The sequence below is a fragment of the Lynx canadensis genome, chromosome F1 (assembly GCF_007474595.2).
Source record: "Lynx canadensis isolate LIC74 chromosome F1, mLynCan4.pri.v2, whole genome shotgun sequence".
NCBI classification, from domain to species: domain Eukaryota; kingdom Metazoa; phylum Chordata; class Mammalia; order Carnivora; family Felidae; genus Lynx; species Lynx canadensis.
In genome coordinates this window covers 68625391-68641169 of record NC_044319.2, presented here as the reverse complement: position 1 = coordinate 68641169, position 15779 = coordinate 68625391, and the positions used below count along the sequence as shown (strand labels likewise).

The following is a 15779-nucleotide window of genomic DNA, read 5'->3' as shown; positions in this document are numbered from 1 at the left end:
TAGTTCTAAAGCTGTCCCGAGGCTCCGAACGCGAAGGGGAGCGGGATGCAGCGGAGGAAGGGGAAGGGGAGGAAGGGAAGGGGTGGAGACAGGGCGGGAAGAAGGAAGAGACAAAAGGAGAAAAATGTGGGTCTTCAGGCCCGAATGAGAATCGGGAGAGCAGGGTAATGTCCCTGTAAACATCTGGGACTCAAGCCCTCTCAGACTGGCCACGTGCCCACCCCTTCCCCAAGACAAATGAATCAGATACTGTACAAATATATAGAAACATCTTTTATTTGGGTAACAAGTCCCAAAACAGGTCAGTTAGTAAAATAGATTCTAGAGAATATGGCTCTGTCCACAGCCCTCCCTCCCCAAAAATAACGCTGAGGGTGAGCCTTCCCCTTCCCCCTTGGGCTCCTCTGGTATAGGAAAAAAAAAAAAAAAAAAAAAAAAAGTTTTGGCAGTTCAGTTTTTATCATCTGGGCATGGGGTACCATGTCCATGTTCAATATTCCTAGGGTGTAGTGGTGGTGGCGGCGGCCGTGGCTCTGGCAACCCTCTCCCAGCCCTAACTCAGCAAACATTTCTGCCCCCAAATAAAGGGCAAGCAGGGCCCCTCCGCTGAAGTGTTGGGCACGGTTCAGTGCCATCACTGTGCTTTTTGAGAAAGAGGGAAGAGATTTATTTGGCACTTTAAAAATAGAAAAGTGAGCAGGACTAGAGAAGCCAGAGAAGGTACCAAAACTGGCAGGAAGAGGCCGTTTGGCACTAGTCCCCTGGGAGAAGGGAAGCAGGAGACTAAGAGGAGAGTAGGAGCTAAGAAAAGTAGGGGTCCACTCCACCCCCAAGTGACAGAGGGCTGAAATGGGCTAGAACCAGCAGGACAGCCGACCCTGGGCTGTGCCTTCTCTACACCTCTACCCCACAGCAGCTGGGCACCTGCCTGCAGCCTTCCCAGTGTCAGCTTGTCCCTGTATGTAGTGTCTGACCCCAGATTCTAGCATTCAGTGTCTTCCCCACTATGAACGTCCTTCAATCATGTCTTTAGTGACTTAACTATCTCGTGTCCCTTAGGGCCAGGCTCTTGTCTACCACATCCCTCTCATGGGTCAGGTAGTTCCAAAGACTCCATCCCTACCTCTGAGAACCCCTTGATCCTCAGTACCTCCCTTCCCCACTCCTTAGTCTCATACTCTGGGAGAGGAAAGGAAGGTCTAGGGCGCCTGGAGCCCCCTAGACTTGGATGAAGAGCAGGCCAGTTAGCAGGGCGAAGCCCGCGAGGAGCAGAATGACCTTGAGGATCCTCTGTTCAGAAGTGGCCAGCTCCTGGGGCAGAATTTCCAGGAAGGTGATATAGAGAAAGGTGCCAGCTGCCATGCCCTCCAGCACAGACTGGGCCAGCTGGTGCAGCGGCCCAGCCGACTCTGCCAGGGCTGCACCCAGCCCAACGCCCAGAGGTGTCATGCATGCAAAGAGGATCCCACAGCCAGCCACCACCTGCGCCCGCAAACGGCTCTGCAGCAGCCGCAGGGACAAGCTCACGGCCAGGACGCCCTTGTGGAGCAGCAGAGCCAGGCACAGCTCCATGGCCCGCGCCCGGTCTCGCTGCAGCCCCACCGCCAGCCCCTCGAACACGGAGTGCAGGGCCAGGGAAAAGACCAGGACACAGGCTCGCAGGGCCGAGGGGGCCGCTGGGGCTCCACCCGCTTGTGGGAGCCCTGGCCCGTCGTGCCAGTGCTGCGGCCCACCATTTGTTCCCAGCAGGGCCCTCGTCTCCTCCCGAGGCGGCGGCCCTGACTGCTCCTTGTAAGCCAGCGTGATCTGCTCCATCACCAGGACCAGGAAGAAGCCCATCGCCAGGATGAACTCCTGTAGGGGGAACTGGAGCTGTGGGGAGAGGGTGGCAGGGAGCTCAGGGCACAGGCCGGGATGGGGCAGAGGGTTCACGGTCAGCGTGTAGAGGGGTCCCGGTTACAGACCCAGGGCCCCTCACAGACACATTTACACACAGATGGTCATTTGGTGACACAGACACAGAGGGATACACAATCACACGGACTATGGCGTCCCTCACGGCACTACGTGTGGCTCAGCTTCAGCACTATTGAAATCTCGGATTGGACGAACCTTATTTTGGGGGGCTGTCCTGTACCCGAGCCGGTACCCAGTAAGTGCCAAGAACAGGCACAAAGCCCTCCTTCCCAGAGCTGACAACCCAATGGTAGTGTCTCCAGACACTGCCAAATGTTTCCTGCGGAGGGGGCGCAAAACCACCCCCAACCGAGAGTCATGGATGCGGACGGCCTGGTGACACGGAGGCGCGTGCACGCACACAGGGATCAGGTGTCGCCCACCTCACCGTGTGCTCACACACAGAGCCACACACTATCATGGGGCCACTGAGACTTGCACATAGTCACACAGGGCCACACGCCACTCAGTCACGGCAGGTACATCAGTGTTACTTCCTCAGTCCTCAGTTGTAGGAAGAGGAAGAGCCCAGGGGGCCTCCCTGGCACCTCCACACAACTCTTTTTCCCGCGAGACTTCCCTACACCTCGCACTTGACCTTCCTCACGTCCTACTTCTTTGAACTATGGCCTTCCTGGTCGGGAACTCCAGGCCTCCTTCCCTTCCCAGGCCCTCTATCACAGCCTTCAGGAAAGGGCTGTGAGAGTGAGGGTCATTCTTGGAAGGTGGGACCCAGGAACTCACAGAGCAGATCACATGCCTAGTAAGAAGGTTCGTCTCACTGTCAAAGGGTGCAAAACAGTCACATGGGGATGGGGTGGCGTGCGCCACAGAAAATTTATGCCCCATAACTGAAAACCCCAGTTCTTATGGCCACGTGCTAAACGCCTTCCACACGGTCGTGGGGCACCCCAGGAAGACAGCCACACAAGCCACCTCTCCTCCAGGTATGTGATTGAGCACACCACACACGAAAGGGCGCGTGCGGCCAGCAAGGGCTCACCGTCACGTGCAGGGCCGCCAGGGCCTCATCTATGGCAGCCAGGTAGTCAGGCAGGAGGTCCAGGAGACAGGTGGCCAGAAAGACACCTCCTGCGAAGCAGCTTACGAGGCTCAAGGCTTTTTGGCGGGAGGCTGGGCAGGAGCGGAGCACAGACAGGACTGAGCGACGAGCCCCCTCAGGCCCCCCTGCCCCAACCCAAGCAATGGTCGCTGCCACTTTCCCCCTTTAGGTCACCCTCCTCAGCCCCAGGGCCTTCCCCTACCCTCAGCCTGGGAGGCGGCCGGGAGGGGCCTCACCTGAGGCTTCGGGGCCAGCCCCCGGACGGCGCAGCACGCAGATGGGCACCAGGCTGCAGAGAAGCGTGAGCACCAGCAGCAGCACTAGGGCCCCCATTTTCACCTCCAGCCCCACGGGTCCTGGGGGCTGCGAGGCCAGCGCCTCCGGACGCCACACCAGGAGCTCCGGCTCTCCCCAGGGCCCCATGGTGGCTGTGGCTGCTCCAACGACTGCCAGACCTGGGCAGACAGAGCAAAGGGGGCGATGGTCACTTAAAGGGGGGCAAAGGGGAGAGCTGGTCAGCAGAGCGGGGCTCCCTCACCCTGCCACCTTCCGACCTTCCCCACTCAGTGCGACTCATGCGCTCCTGTGGCGGGAACGGTCCTCTTTCCCCGCAGACTTCACCCCTCCGAGTGGCTCGTTCAGGGACCCCGCAAGAGGGAAACTGAGGCGGGAGGGCTTGTGGGCGTCTCATTACCCTTTCACCTGGAGCTCCCAGACAGCCAAGGAGCCTGGGTCCTCTCGGGAAAGGGCAGGATGCGCCCCCTGCAGGAAGGAGAGGCCGGAGCGAAGGGGGTCGGGCGGCGCAGAGGTGTCGCGGGCAGCTCCGTGGGCCACCTGAGCAGGGTGTTTGGGGCCGGGTCACTCCCCGTTCTCGTTCCCCCAGCGCCGCGCCCGAAGCGGGCAGCGGCGGGCAGACGGCCACCGTCGGGGCCCGAGCGTGGAAGGGGTCGCGGCGGGCGCCCAGGCGGCCCCGCCCGCACGGCCCGAGGCGCACACTCACCTCGCCAGGGTCCCCCTCGGCCTCATCGGCCCGGTTCCGCCGCGACCCGGGCCCCGCCCGCCGCGACCCGCCCCCGAGGCGCTTCCGGCCAATGAGACCACTCGGGGGGCGGGGTCCGACCCGGAGTGACGTGCCCCAGCAGCAATCAGGGGCCGGCGGGGGCGGGGCGGGGCGGGGCGGGGCGGCGAGCGGGCGGGCCCAGGGGCCGCGGGCCTGGGGCGCCCCGGGGCGGTGGGACGGGCCCGGTCGGCCGGAAGCTGGGACGCCCGCGGGCGAGGCTGGAGCCTGGGCCCACCCCCGCGACTCTGAGGTCTTCTTCCTGGTCTCGGGCACAATCTGGGCTGTTCCCTGGGAGGCTCTAAGACCCTTCTGTAGGCCTCGGCGCCCAAGGGAAAACGTTCCCGTCCCTGGACCGACTTCCTTGCTCGACTCCTTTCGTGTGCACCCACGACAAAGGAGAAAGATGAGGCAGAATTGGAAAAGGGAAATAGCAAAGAAAGGACATTTCTTTCTCTTTTTTTTTCAAGTTTATTTTTGAGCGAGTGTGTGAGCAGGGGAGGAGCAGAGAGGGAGGGAGGGAGGGAGAGTGAATCTCAAGCAGGCTCTGTGCTGTCAGTGGAGCCTGATGTGGGGCTCAACGCAGGCTCAAACTCGCCAGCCGTGAGATCTGAGCGGAAACCAAGAGTCGCCAAGAGTCAGACTCCTAACTGACTGAGCCACCCAGGTGCCTCCAGAAGGGGGGCATTTCTTGAAAGGAATCCCTTCTTGACTATCCGTGGCCTGAGCTTCCGTGCAGCCTTCTGGCTGCCCTGTGCAAGTAGAGACCTGGTGGGCCCCAGCTCAGGGATGGGAGGGGGAGAGCGGCTTTCCTGCCTCCAGGCATCTGGTTGGCCTCTTCCTGAACTCACCTTGAACTCCTCTGCCCCCAGCCCTACTGGCCTCCCTTCTGTTTTCTGTTTCTTGAATGCACCAGAGTTATTTTCAACTTAGAACCCTCATTGTTCACTCAGCCTGGATCCTCTTGGCCCACAACCCCCGTGCTATCAGAATGCTCTTCTAACCTCATGGGAGGGTAGGATACAAAGTGATGTAGGAAACACACACACACACAAATTGAATTCTCTTACTGCCTACAACCCACTGACAAACGACCTTCCTCTAGGAATTCAGCTGCCTCAATGATGACACTTGGCTCAGGGCAAAAGGCAACCTTAGCTTAACATTATCCCCACCCCCACGATCCTGTAAGTCTACTTTAACATATAAAAACTCCTTTGGAAACTTACTTTACCTCTACCCCCCAAGATACCTGTTAACAATCATCCTTTAAGCATATGGCCCACTGATACACACTGAAGGGGCTCGTGACTGGCCAAATGGTAATAAACGACCTTTTCCTAACAACAGCTAGGCTTCAAGGTCCTGGGAACCTTGCTTCCAAAATTCCTGAGACTCACTTTGACCCTAACCCCCTCCCAACCTGAAGGTGTATAATCAGTCACAGTCACCCATCACAACCCCAGTGCAGCTCTTTCTGCCCATGGGTCCTGTCTGTGTGCTTTAGTAAAACCACTTTTAGGGGCACCTGGGGGGGGCTCAGTCAGTTGACTATCTGACTCTTGATCTTGGCTCAGGTCATGATTTCACGGTCCTGAGATGGAGACCCTCCTTAGGCTCTGTGCTAACAGTGCCAGGGCCTGCTTAGGATTCTCTCTCTCCCTCCCTCTTTCTCTGCCCCTCCCCAACTTGCCCTCTCTCAAAAATAAATCAACTTAAAAAAAAGTTTTTCCTTTTTTTTATGTTTGTTTATTTTTCTTTTTTTAATGTTTAAACATTTTTTTAATGTTTATTTATTTACTCTTGAAGGAGAGAGAGAGAGAGGAGAGAGAACGTGAGTGGGGCAGGGGCAGAGAGAGGGAGACACAGAATCCGAAGCAGGCTCCGGGCTCTGAGCTGTCAGCACACAGCCCGATGCGGGGCTCGAACTCACCATCTGTGAGATCATGACCTGAGTGAAGTTGGTTGCCCAACTGACTGCCACCCAGGCGCCCCAATGTTTATTTATTTTTGAGAGAGCACGAGAGAGAGAGAGAGAGAGAGAGAGACAGAGCATGAGTGGGGGAGGAGCAGAGGGAGACACAGAATGCAAAGCAGGCTCCGGGCTCTGAGCTGTCAGCACAGAGCCCGACTCAGGGCGGGGCTCAAACTCTCAAACTGGGAGATCATGACCTGAGCCAAGACCGAGGCTCAACCGACTGAGCCACCCAGGCGCCTCTGTTTTTTCTTTTTAAAGTAAGCCGTACATCCAAAGTGGAGCTTGAACTCACAACTCTGAGGTCAAGAGTCTCAGGCTCCATTGACTGAACCAACCAGGTGCCCCTTTACTTTAATTTGATGTGTGATCTTAAGCAAGTCATTCTTCGTCTCAGGAACACGATAAAGTGGGTGAAAGAGGGAAATCAGACTCGCCGACGATGCCAGAGGTTCTTCCCAGTTCTGACATTAACGAAAGCTGACTATATTTTCCACTTAATCATCTCTCCACATGCAACCTGTAGGAAGCCCTTTGAAACCTTCCTTGCTCTAGGAAAGATCCAGGCAGGGGAAGCTCTGCTCTCCTTAGAGCTCTGCATCAGTCCAGGAAGCCTGCTTTTTCTCCTGACGACTTGAGCAGGATGCAGGAAGATGAGCAGGAAATCTGAGAAAGTGCAAACAAGCGAGTACAAAGAACATGGGTTCAGGCGTCCAAACCTTGGTCCTACTTACAGAGTAACCTCGAGAAAGTAACTTCTCTCTTCCAGCTATGACTTGCCATGAGAATTATGAGTGATACGAAAACGCCTGACCGTCTAACGGGTACTCGATAACTATGGATCCCGCTCCTGTTTTTACCCTCAGCACATTCCGATTTTCATGAGAAATACCAGTTTGAGATCTGGATCCGCACCCCAAACTGTCCTGCTTTTCTCAGGGAGCTACCCTTTTTCCGAAGCACTACTGGGGATGCAGGCAGACAAAAATCATAGCTGTAGCTCCACTGTAGCTCCATTGCTAAGTTTGAAATGAACTTCAGTCACGAGGCCAACAATCCTGAGCTTCGGTATTGCTACGCTGCAATCATGGATCTCTGTCTCTTCGTCGGTGAAGTTAGGGAAAGGTTACCTGCCCTGTCTCCTTCGGGGCTGTTGTGGATTAAATGCGAGAACAGCGTTTATGAAAACATTTTGTAAACTATACGAATGCTGTTGGTAATTACACCCTCCGTTGGTCCACAGTCCAACGAGTATGCGTGTGCAGCCGCTGTTCTTTTTTTTTATTTTTTAAATTTTTTTTTTCAACGTTTATTTATTTTTGGGACAGAGAGAGACAGAGCATGAACGGGGGAGGGGCAGAGAGAGAGGGAGACACAGAATCGGAAACAGGCTCCAGGCTCCGAGCCGTCAGCCCAGAGCCCGACGCGGGGCTCGAACTCCCTGACCGCGAGGTCGTGACCTGGCTGAAGTCGGACGCTTAACAAGCCGCTGTTCTTTTTCAGCAGCCCGGCGGGCGGACGGGATTTGCGACCCTCTCCGCGCGCTCAGAGCTCCTACTTGGGCCAACAGGTCGTTCCCCGTCGCCCGGCTCGGAACCTGGGCCCGGGAGCCAGGCAGCCGCTTCCGCCGCGGCCCCGGAACCGCCCTGCTTCCCGGCCCCGGCCCCGGCCCCGGCCCCGGCCCCGGCCCCGGCCCCGGCCCCGGCCCCGGCCCCGGCGCCGGGCTCGCGGCCTCCCTCCCGCCTCCGCGGTGCCCCGCCCCCCCGGCAGCCCTCTGGCCACCCGGGGAGCAGCCTGCCTCGAGTCGGCGCTCCCATTGGCTCGATACCCTGCCCTTCAAACCTCTGGCGTCCCATCAGCGTCCAGAGTGGAAAGAGCGCCTCGGAGCGGGGGAGGGGAACCCTTGGCGAGACTCGGGCCGTCGGGTTGCGGCCTTCCCACAGTGTCTGGTCTTCACCCTGCCGGGCTCTCGTCTTACGCAACTCACGGCCGGAGAGCTGGCGCTTGGTGTGCTCCGGTCACGGCCATCGCCGTCCTCCCCTGAGGAGCCCGTCCAACCCTCGGGAAGACTCGCTGTCGCTAGCAGAAACTGAGGCCCGAAGGGCGAGGCTGTCTGGGTCTTGCTCAAGGCCGGTTTGCGGACGCCTAGCCTCCCGGCCCCCAGCTCGAAGACGCGGGCCCGCCGTGGCCCCTGGCCGGGCGCCAGCCACTCTGCCGTGTCCGGGCTCAGGCCGGGGGCGGGGCTTGGCTGGGCTGGTCCAGGATGCGAGATCCTGGAGGAAAGAAGCGCGGTGGTGGCCCTCCGGGCGGCCGGCGGCGGGCTGGGCCTCTGGGAACAGGTAACACTGAGGTGGGCCGTTCCTCTGAGCCAGACGTCAGGCCGCCGGAGGCGAGATCCCCGGGGGCAGGTGAGGCAGGGAGAGGGTGGAAGGAGGAGCGGGGAACCCAGGAGCTGGGGGGAGGGCGCCCTCACCCTGGTCCCGCTCTCTCTGCAGAATGGATTTCCGAACCCCCGACCTGCTGGATGCGTGGCTGGAGTCCCCAGAAGATGTTTTCTCAACAGGGACCTTCCCGGAGCCGGGACTGCACGGCCCACCTCCGGAGGCCCCGGGGGCGAAGCTCCAAGAACAGGGGCTGCGAGGCTGGGAGCCCAGTGGGGGCCGTGGCTGTGTGAGTGGGAGAGACGCCGGTGGGGTGGGCGGAGGCGCAGCTGTGATGGGGGGCCCATCGGGCTTCAGCCTCCACTTGGAGACGTCTGAAGGCCAAGCCCCTAAAGGACATGTGATCTGTAACCATCCCCATGTCCAAGGACACAAGGGACTGAAGAGGCCAGATGCAGGTTTGACGTCCCATAGCACTCTGGAATTCTCTGTACACATAGACTCCCTCTGGTACTGCAGGGCCTTCGAGACAGTGAGCCTGAAGACTTCCTGAAACTTTTCATTGACCCCAATGAAGTGTACTGCTCAGGAGCCTCTGCCAGCAGCGACAGTGGCCATCCATCTGAGGACCCTGGCCGTCCAGACAGGCCTCCCGCCCCTCAAGCACCCAGTCCCCCTGCTCTCTACGAGGTGGTCTATGAGGCAGGGGCCCTGGAGAGGACGCAGGGGGAAGCTGGGCCAGCTGTAGGGTTCATCTCTCTCCAGCCAGGTCAGTGTTCCTGGTGGAAAGCGGACAGTGGCCTTTCAGGCCCAGCCCTAGTCCTGGGGCGAGGGGTTTTCCCAGCCTGTGCCTCCAGCCAGGCCCTGCTGCCATGGGGGTGTGCCCTTCGTCTCCCTTACTCCTAGCCACCTGTGTCTCCCTCAGGTCAGCGGAGCCCACAACTGACGGTGCCTGATGCCTGCGTGGTCTGCGAGCTGCCCTGTGATGCTCACGACACCCTGCCCGGAGCAGGCACTGTAAACCCAGTGCCTCCTGCGACCCTGGTGAGTTTGGCCAGCCAGATCCAGTACTCCTGGATACAAAGACAGGCACCCACACAGATGGGGGAGGGGGCTGCGGGAGGGGGAAACTGATGCTAATCTCTTTGTCCCAGTTTTTGTGCCATCGGGCCTGAAGACCAGGGAGGCATGGGTGATTCTAAGTGCAGAAAAGGGCAAGGAAGACAGAAGCCCTTGGGGGTAAGGTGGCGATGACTCAGTTAAGGAGAAAGTGGGGTGAGGGAGACTGGAGACAGGGCCCGGGAGAAAGGCCAGAACTTATGTGCACTTTGCTCAGCGTGGCCATTGTTTCAGCCTTGGGTCTGGACATGGAGGGGGCAGGCTGCCTGGGATCCCAGCTGGTGACTGGCACGGGGTGCGGGGCAGCAAGTGACCTGTTCCCACTGGAAGCGCCATGCGGCCACACCCACAGCCCAGGGCCACAGCACAGTGGGCAACGCTCAGCTGCCTCCCCCAGGCTGGCTAGACTGGTTCCTGTGCAGTGGGGGGCGAGGAAGGGGTCTTGCTCAGTCACTGTCTGACGACAGAGCTGCTTGTGTGCAAAACGTGGGCAAAGGGTTCTGGCCTCCCTGCAAGCCTGGCCGAAGCTGGCACCAGAATCCACACCAAACATCTCCGAATCGGGCTGAGGGACCTTAGGAAGTCCGACGCTTCTAAGCTTGCATTCGCATCAAAACACTGGGGAGTTTGTGGCTTCAGGGGAGCAGGAAGGGACAATCAGGAAAAGGCAGAAAGACAAAAAATGGTTTGGCTAAAAGCCAAAGATCATCAGGAGTCAAAAGCAAAATCAAATTCCTCTTAAGTCAAAGTGAAGCATAAATCTTTCAAGGAGTACCAGAACTGCGGGTTACTCTGTCGGCGGGCTCAGGCTAACCAGATGCCCCCTACCTCCCCACAGGCTGTGTTAGGAGAAGTTGTTCAGTCTGGTGGCCCTTGGGGAGTTCTTTGACAGGGGACAGAGCTTCCATCTAGAAAGTGGGGCTCAGACCCTGGGGGAAAATGGGCCACTGCCCCAGGGAGCTCCCGGTGGTTGACCCTGACTGGACATCGCACTCTGCCAGATGGAAGTCAACGGCAAAAGCGAACCATTCTAAGCAAACCTTACCTTAGTGAGTTGCTGCCTTCCTTCTTCAGATATCCTGAAGGTCTGGGGACCAGAACCGGCCCTCCCTAGCTTGCTCAGAGTCCTGAAGTCCTAAGCCTGGGGGCAAAGGACATATCACAACCCCTCTTCTCTCCCTTCTCAGCCCCAGGAGGCCCCAGACAGAGCCCGTCTGAATTAAGGCCCCTTCTCACTTCACCGTTACGTATTCCTCTCCAGAAGGCACGCAGGGAGCAGCCTTGTGTGATGGGAAAGACAGGACCCTCCCCCACTGTCCGCTCACCCTCTCCTGTTCTCCACCAGCTGCCCTGTCAGACCTTGTTCCTGACAGAAGAGGAGAAGCGTCTGCTGGGGCAGGAAGGGGTTTCCCTGCCCGCACACCTGCCCCTCACCAAGGTAACATGCTTCCCCAAAGGGTATCCCAACACAGCAGCCCCATCCTGGCCTCTGCAGAGCCAGGACCACAGAGGCCAGTGGGGCGCTGAGGGAGGTTAAGGGCCCAGGACTGACACCCCCGGGCCCCCAGGCAGAGGAGAGGGTCCTCAAGAAGGTCAGGAGGAAGATCCGGAACAAGCAGTCAGCTCAGGACAGTCGGCAGCGGAAGAAAGAGTACATCGATGGGCTAGAGAGCAGGTATGTCTGGACGTCGGTGTCCAGCTCTCCGTGGGCCCTGTGTGGGCCTCCTTACCAGGGCAGGCAGGCCAGGGCCCACAGGATCGCAGAGCTTTGTCCCACCTGTCCACACACCCTAGGGCCGCTGCCTGCTCTGCACAGAACCAGGAACTGCAGAAAAAAGTCCAGGAGCTGGAGAGGTGCAACGTGTAAGTGCATACATAACCTGCTCCTCTGGGGAGGGCGGGCCCAGGTAGGGGTTGGGGGGAGCTCCCCCCCGGGGGGGGGGGGCAGGTAGGCAGGAGGGGGTTGGCGTTAGGGCTACCATTCTTGCGCCCTGACTTCCGGTGCTGGTGCCGGAGCCCTGACCCTCCACTCTGCCTCCCCAGCTCCCTGGTAGCTCAGCTCCGCCAGCTGCAGCTGCTGGCTGCCCGGACCTCCGACAAAGCTGCCCAGACCAGCACTTGTGTCGTGGTCAGTCTGCTGCCCGACCCCCTGACGTCCGCCATCTTTTGCCTCCATCCCGACACCCCAGCCCTGACCACACCCGCCTTCCCATCCCTGATGACTCCAACCGCTCTCTATTCATTCTGCCCTTGGCTCCCTGCCTTTAGTCCCCACAGCCCAAAGGACCTTTTGTTTTCTCCAGATCCTTCTTTTTTCCCTGGCTCTAATCATCCTGCCCAGTGTCAGCCCCTTTCAGGGTCTCCGGGAAGCTGGGCCTGAGGATTACCAGCCTCATGGAGGTGAGGCAAGGGCAGGGGGGAGCTGTTTTTCAGGGTAGTCAAGATGGGGGAGGGAAGTCCTGTCCTCTAGGATCCCCCACCGAAGGGAACACTCTATTACTGCCCTTCTTCCTCCACCCACAGTGGTTTCCAGAAATATCCTAAGTCACAAGGACACGACAGAAGGTTTGGAGACCACAGTAGTAGAGTCCAGACCGGGGGGGCCACTTAAGGCCAAGGGTGAAAATGGCTCAACAAGGACACTGCTCGAGAAGATGGGAGGGAAGACAGGCTCCAATGGGCACGCAGGAGCTGTGCTGCATGCAGAAGAGATGTGAACCCACCTGCTTCCCGGCCACAAGAAGGAATCCAGGATCCCTCGTGGCTCTTGCTCCCCCTGGGTTTCCCATTCAGAATTCTTTGGCTTCAGGGGTCTGAATCATTTCTGGACGTCCTAAATGTCTGTACCCCGAGGCACAGGCTACATGAGGCATTTCAAATACTTTATACATCTGCAACTTTATTTCTTCTTTGGGGTTAGGGTTGAGGGGAAACAGGTTTTGGCTGAGAAATAAACTTTTTTGCTGAAATTGTATCCTGAAAGTTTTAAATAAGTAGCAGGAGAAGAAGATAGGTAGTCGGTAACCTGGGGCGTAAAGTTGCCGCCGTTTCCATGCCTGCTGCCATGACTTCCGGTCCCAAACCAAATTACAATAGGGAAGGGAACCCTTCTACTTACTTTGCTGGTTAATGATCTAGACAGGAAACGCAGAAAGGGGCGCCACCACCAGTCTCCCAGAATAAGGGGCACAAGTCTCTGTCTGAGGCAGGGTCCCTAAAGACCCCTGTCAAAGGGCAGAAGGTCACTATATGGACTCGATTTGCTTCCGGACCTTTTCCAGAGCTTTTCTGTCCAGCTGTCGCTGACGAAGGATGACAAGGCAAGCGAAGACCAAGGCCACACCCACGACAGCCCCTTCAAATTTCCAGAATAAGTGCTGCTCCATCAGAGCTGAGCGGCAGCTAAGAGCAGGAAGAAACAGTTATTCCCAGGGAACGCTGGACAACCTCTCCCTCCCATCGCCCTTCTACTGAAGCCCCACCAAGACACATCTGGCGGGAAAAGAGAAAGCTACTGGAAGCCCTCTAACGTGTTCACCGCACACAAATCCCACTCGAATATATCATCCGGCTTCTTTCTGGTGTGGTCATGAACAGAGCTGGCATTAACCCGCACAACAGGACCAGTGATCCAGAAACAGAACTGGGACTTGGGTTCACATACTTTGCCCCCCTTCCAATATGCCAGGCTACCTCCAGAGGGACAGAGAGACCTGGGTGAGCTACCTAAAATCACAGGAACAAAGGAGCTGACCTAGGTTTCAAGAAGAGAAACGGTACTTGCCTTTTCAACTCATTTCTCTTGGATGAGCTGCATGTGATCTTCTCCACGTACCCTGTGGAACCACACTCAGGAGTGGTCTTCTGTCAGGAGAAAAGGACCAAAGAACAGGTCACGAAAGGGCAGCAGCAAAAGCATGAGGAGTGTCACTCAGAAGGGGCAGGTGCCCAACTGGTATGGCTCCAAGCTGGTGGTCAACAGAGAACCAACAAGGGTTCTGATGGGGATGCTGGATGTGCCGGAGGCATGAGAAATGCATTAAAAAGAACACCTCAGGGGTAGGTTCCAGAGCCTGCTGGATTAAAAATGATCATGATTGGGGCACCCGGCTGGCTCAGTGGGTGGACCCTGCGATTCTGGATCTCAGGGTTGTGAGTTCCAGCCCCAAGTTGGGCATCGAGATTTCTTCTTTTTCTTTTCTTTTTTCTTTTCTTTTCTTTTCTTTCTTTTTTATGAATAGGACTATTAGGTGAATGTTGCCATTAAGGGCACATTTTAAGGGGGGGAAACAAGTTCCAATGTGGACATACACTGAAACTGCAAGAACACAGAGACGACGCAAAGTCACATTTCGTAAAACCGAGAGGGACTAGATATGACAAAAACGGGACAACAGATACTCACAGCCTGGAAATTAGAGCACGGAGCGCATTCTTCTGCCACCACAAACTCTTCCACCAGCCAGCACGGCAAATTTGAGGTGCTCACTAAAAGGGGAGAGAAATGCCAGCCCCAGGCCCAGAAGGTATTTCCCCCAAAGGTTCCGCCCATCCGACTTCCCAGCACAGCTAAAAGCCTTCATTCCGCGTGGCGCCACCCCTTCCCACCTGTGCTCCCGGTAAGGGGAGGACGTCAAAAGAAAACAGAACTATGGGGGTGTCGGGTTACCACACCAGCACCCACCTGACAGCTTCTCCGCCCGCACCGGAGCCTCGGCTTGGCTGCAGCGACAGGGAGGGAGGAAGGGTGGGGGTGGGGAGGCAAGAGTCAGAGGCCGGCAAACAGGGAACTCCCGACCTCCGCGGAGCCTGCTCCCGGACTCCGTCCCCCCCAGGGGCGTGGACGAGGCGATCCTCCCGCCCCCTCCACTTCCCAGCCCTCAGCCTCTCCTTACCAGAGCTTCAAGGTGAAGGCGCAGAGCAACCAGCACAGGTGGCTGCCCTGGGGGAGGCTACGCCTCCCTGCGCCTGTAGGCATGGGGTGCTCGGGGTCGCGCCTGTGGGGACGGAGGGACTGGCCTCGCGCCCCGTCGGAGCGCTGACACTGCAGCCCTCGGGAGGTTCCAGATCAGGGCTGAGAGGTGCTGGAATTGCCTGTCAGGGCAAAGGCTTTATTGGGACGTCCCCATGGCCACGGCAAGAAAAGCCGACACGCATTTGCGGGGCTGGGCCGTGAGCTCACTTCTTCGGACCCCCTCGGCCCTCGGGAGAGGCCGAGGGACGGACGGCCTAGCACCCCGTCACCTCCGGGGCCGTCCCTGCCGCGGCCATCTTGCCCCGCGGAGGATGCCGGGACCGCGGGGGATGCCGGGACCGCGGAGGGTTCCAGCGGCTCTTCCGGTCGGCGCAGGCGCGCGGGTTGTGGCCGCCGGGACTCGTCGTCTGGGCAGGTGGCCCTCAGTCTCCGCTCCGTGCGACTCGGGCTTCCGGCGTCGAGCTCGGCGCGCCGCGGCCTGACGGTCCTGCTGGCGAGGCTCGTCTGGCTTCTCGGTTCGTGGCTCCCGGGCTGTCTGTCGCCTGGTGGCCCCTTCTGGGCTGGGGAGCAGCGCCACGGGAGGAACAACGCGTCGTCCTCCCAGGCCTTTGCCGCCTCGGAAAAGCCTGGGATTCACCATCAAGCTACCGCTTGGCACCCGCCCTGCCCCGGTGGCCCCGGGAGGGAGGCGACACTGCACTTTCTCCTCCCGAGACCCACGGTGCACCGATCAATTATGTCGCCTTCGCGCGTGTTAATTGCTTTTTAAGTTGTTTTTAGTAATCTCTGCGCCCGACGTGCGGCCTCAGTTTACAGCCCCATCGCGTGTTAATTTACAACAACCCCGCCCCGCGTTGGTGCTTTGAACGAGCTCCTCGGGTCCTAGCTCGCCCGGCTGCCGCCTGATGGGATCGTCATTCGTGCGGGGAGGACATTGTAAGTCGCAGAGAGGAGTCGGGACTTTAGGACCCTCTCGGCATTCTCTGTAGAACAGAAATGCTAATGTGCATTTTCTGGGGGTTTTTTGTCGAGATACGAATGAAATGAAATGTGTAGTAAAGTATTTCCTTTATTCTCTAATTGCATCGCGTCACATTACTGTCATAGTTTTTGAATCCAACATTTAGGTCGTTTTGATTTTCAGTATTCCTGAGGAGTCAGAGTAGGTTATCAGTCCCATTTTATGAGTAAGCTCAGAGTATAAGGGAGTGTCCAAGGTCACCCAGCGAGTGAGTGGGAGACCTAAGGCGTGA

At 58.1% G+C, this 15779-nt stretch overlaps 3 protein-coding genes across 9 annotated transcripts; 1 reads left to right on the top strand and 2 right to left on the bottom strand.

Moving 5' to 3' along the window:
• Positions 1-258: 258 nt before the first annotated feature.
• SLC39A1 (solute carrier family 39 member 1) lies at positions 259-4083 on the bottom strand. 3 transcript variants are annotated; one of them, XM_030302684.1, is made up of 5 exons: positions 4020-4083; positions 3714-3853; positions 3256-3474; positions 2960-3090; positions 259-1872 (listed from the first exon to the last, which is right to left on the bottom strand). In XM_030302684.1, the coding sequence occupies exons 3-5, from the start codon at positions 3440-3442 to the stop codon at positions 1219-1221; spliced, it is 972 nt and encodes a 323-aa protein (XP_030158544.1). In that variant the 5' UTR covers positions 3443-3474; positions 3714-3853; positions 4020-4083; the 3' UTR covers positions 259-1218. The 3 variants fall into 3 exon arrangements, with proteins under 3 accessions (XP_030158544.1, XP_030158545.1, XP_030158547.1); XM_030302685.1 differs by lacking the exon at positions 3714-3853 and having other exon boundaries at positions 4020-4070; XM_030302687.1 differs by lacking the exons at positions 3714-3853; positions 4020-4083 and adding an exon at positions 3574-3707.
• Positions 4084-7932: 3849 nt separating this feature from the next.
• Positions 7933-12525, top strand: CREB3L4 (cAMP responsive element binding protein 3 like 4). 4 transcript variants are annotated; one of them, XM_030302188.1, is made up of 10 exons: positions 7933-8390; positions 8615-8721; positions 8952-9201; positions 9358-9476; positions 10813-10989; positions 11120-11226; positions 11346-11414; positions 11595-11679; positions 11855-11951; positions 12075-12525. In XM_030302188.1, the coding sequence occupies exons 1-10, from the start codon at positions 8315-8317 to the stop codon at positions 12266-12268; spliced, it is 1281 nt and encodes a 426-aa protein (XP_030158048.1). In that variant the 5' UTR covers positions 7933-8314; the 3' UTR covers positions 12269-12525. The 4 variants fall into 4 exon arrangements, with proteins under 4 accessions (XP_030158048.1, XP_030158050.1, XP_030158049.1 ...); XM_030302190.1 differs by having other exon boundaries at positions 7934-8390; positions 10897-10989; XM_030302189.1 differs by having other exon boundaries at positions 7934-8459; positions 8547-8721.
• On the bottom strand, positions 12431-14848 carry JTB (jumping translocation breakpoint). 2 transcript variants are annotated; one of them, XM_030302193.1, is made up of 6 exons: positions 14734-14839; positions 14447-14645; positions 14236-14273; positions 13957-14039; positions 13336-13415; positions 12431-12953 (listed from the first exon to the last, which is right to left on the bottom strand). In XM_030302193.1, the coding sequence occupies exons 2-6, from the start codon at positions 14527-14529 to the stop codon at positions 12797-12799; spliced, it is 441 nt and encodes a 146-aa protein (XP_030158053.1). In that variant the 5' UTR covers positions 14530-14645; positions 14734-14839; the 3' UTR covers positions 12431-12796. The 2 variants fall into 2 exon arrangements, with proteins under 2 accessions (XP_030158053.1, XP_030158052.1); XM_030302192.1 differs by having other exon boundaries at positions 14447-14848.
• Between the last annotated feature and the right edge of the window lie 931 nt (positions 14849-15779).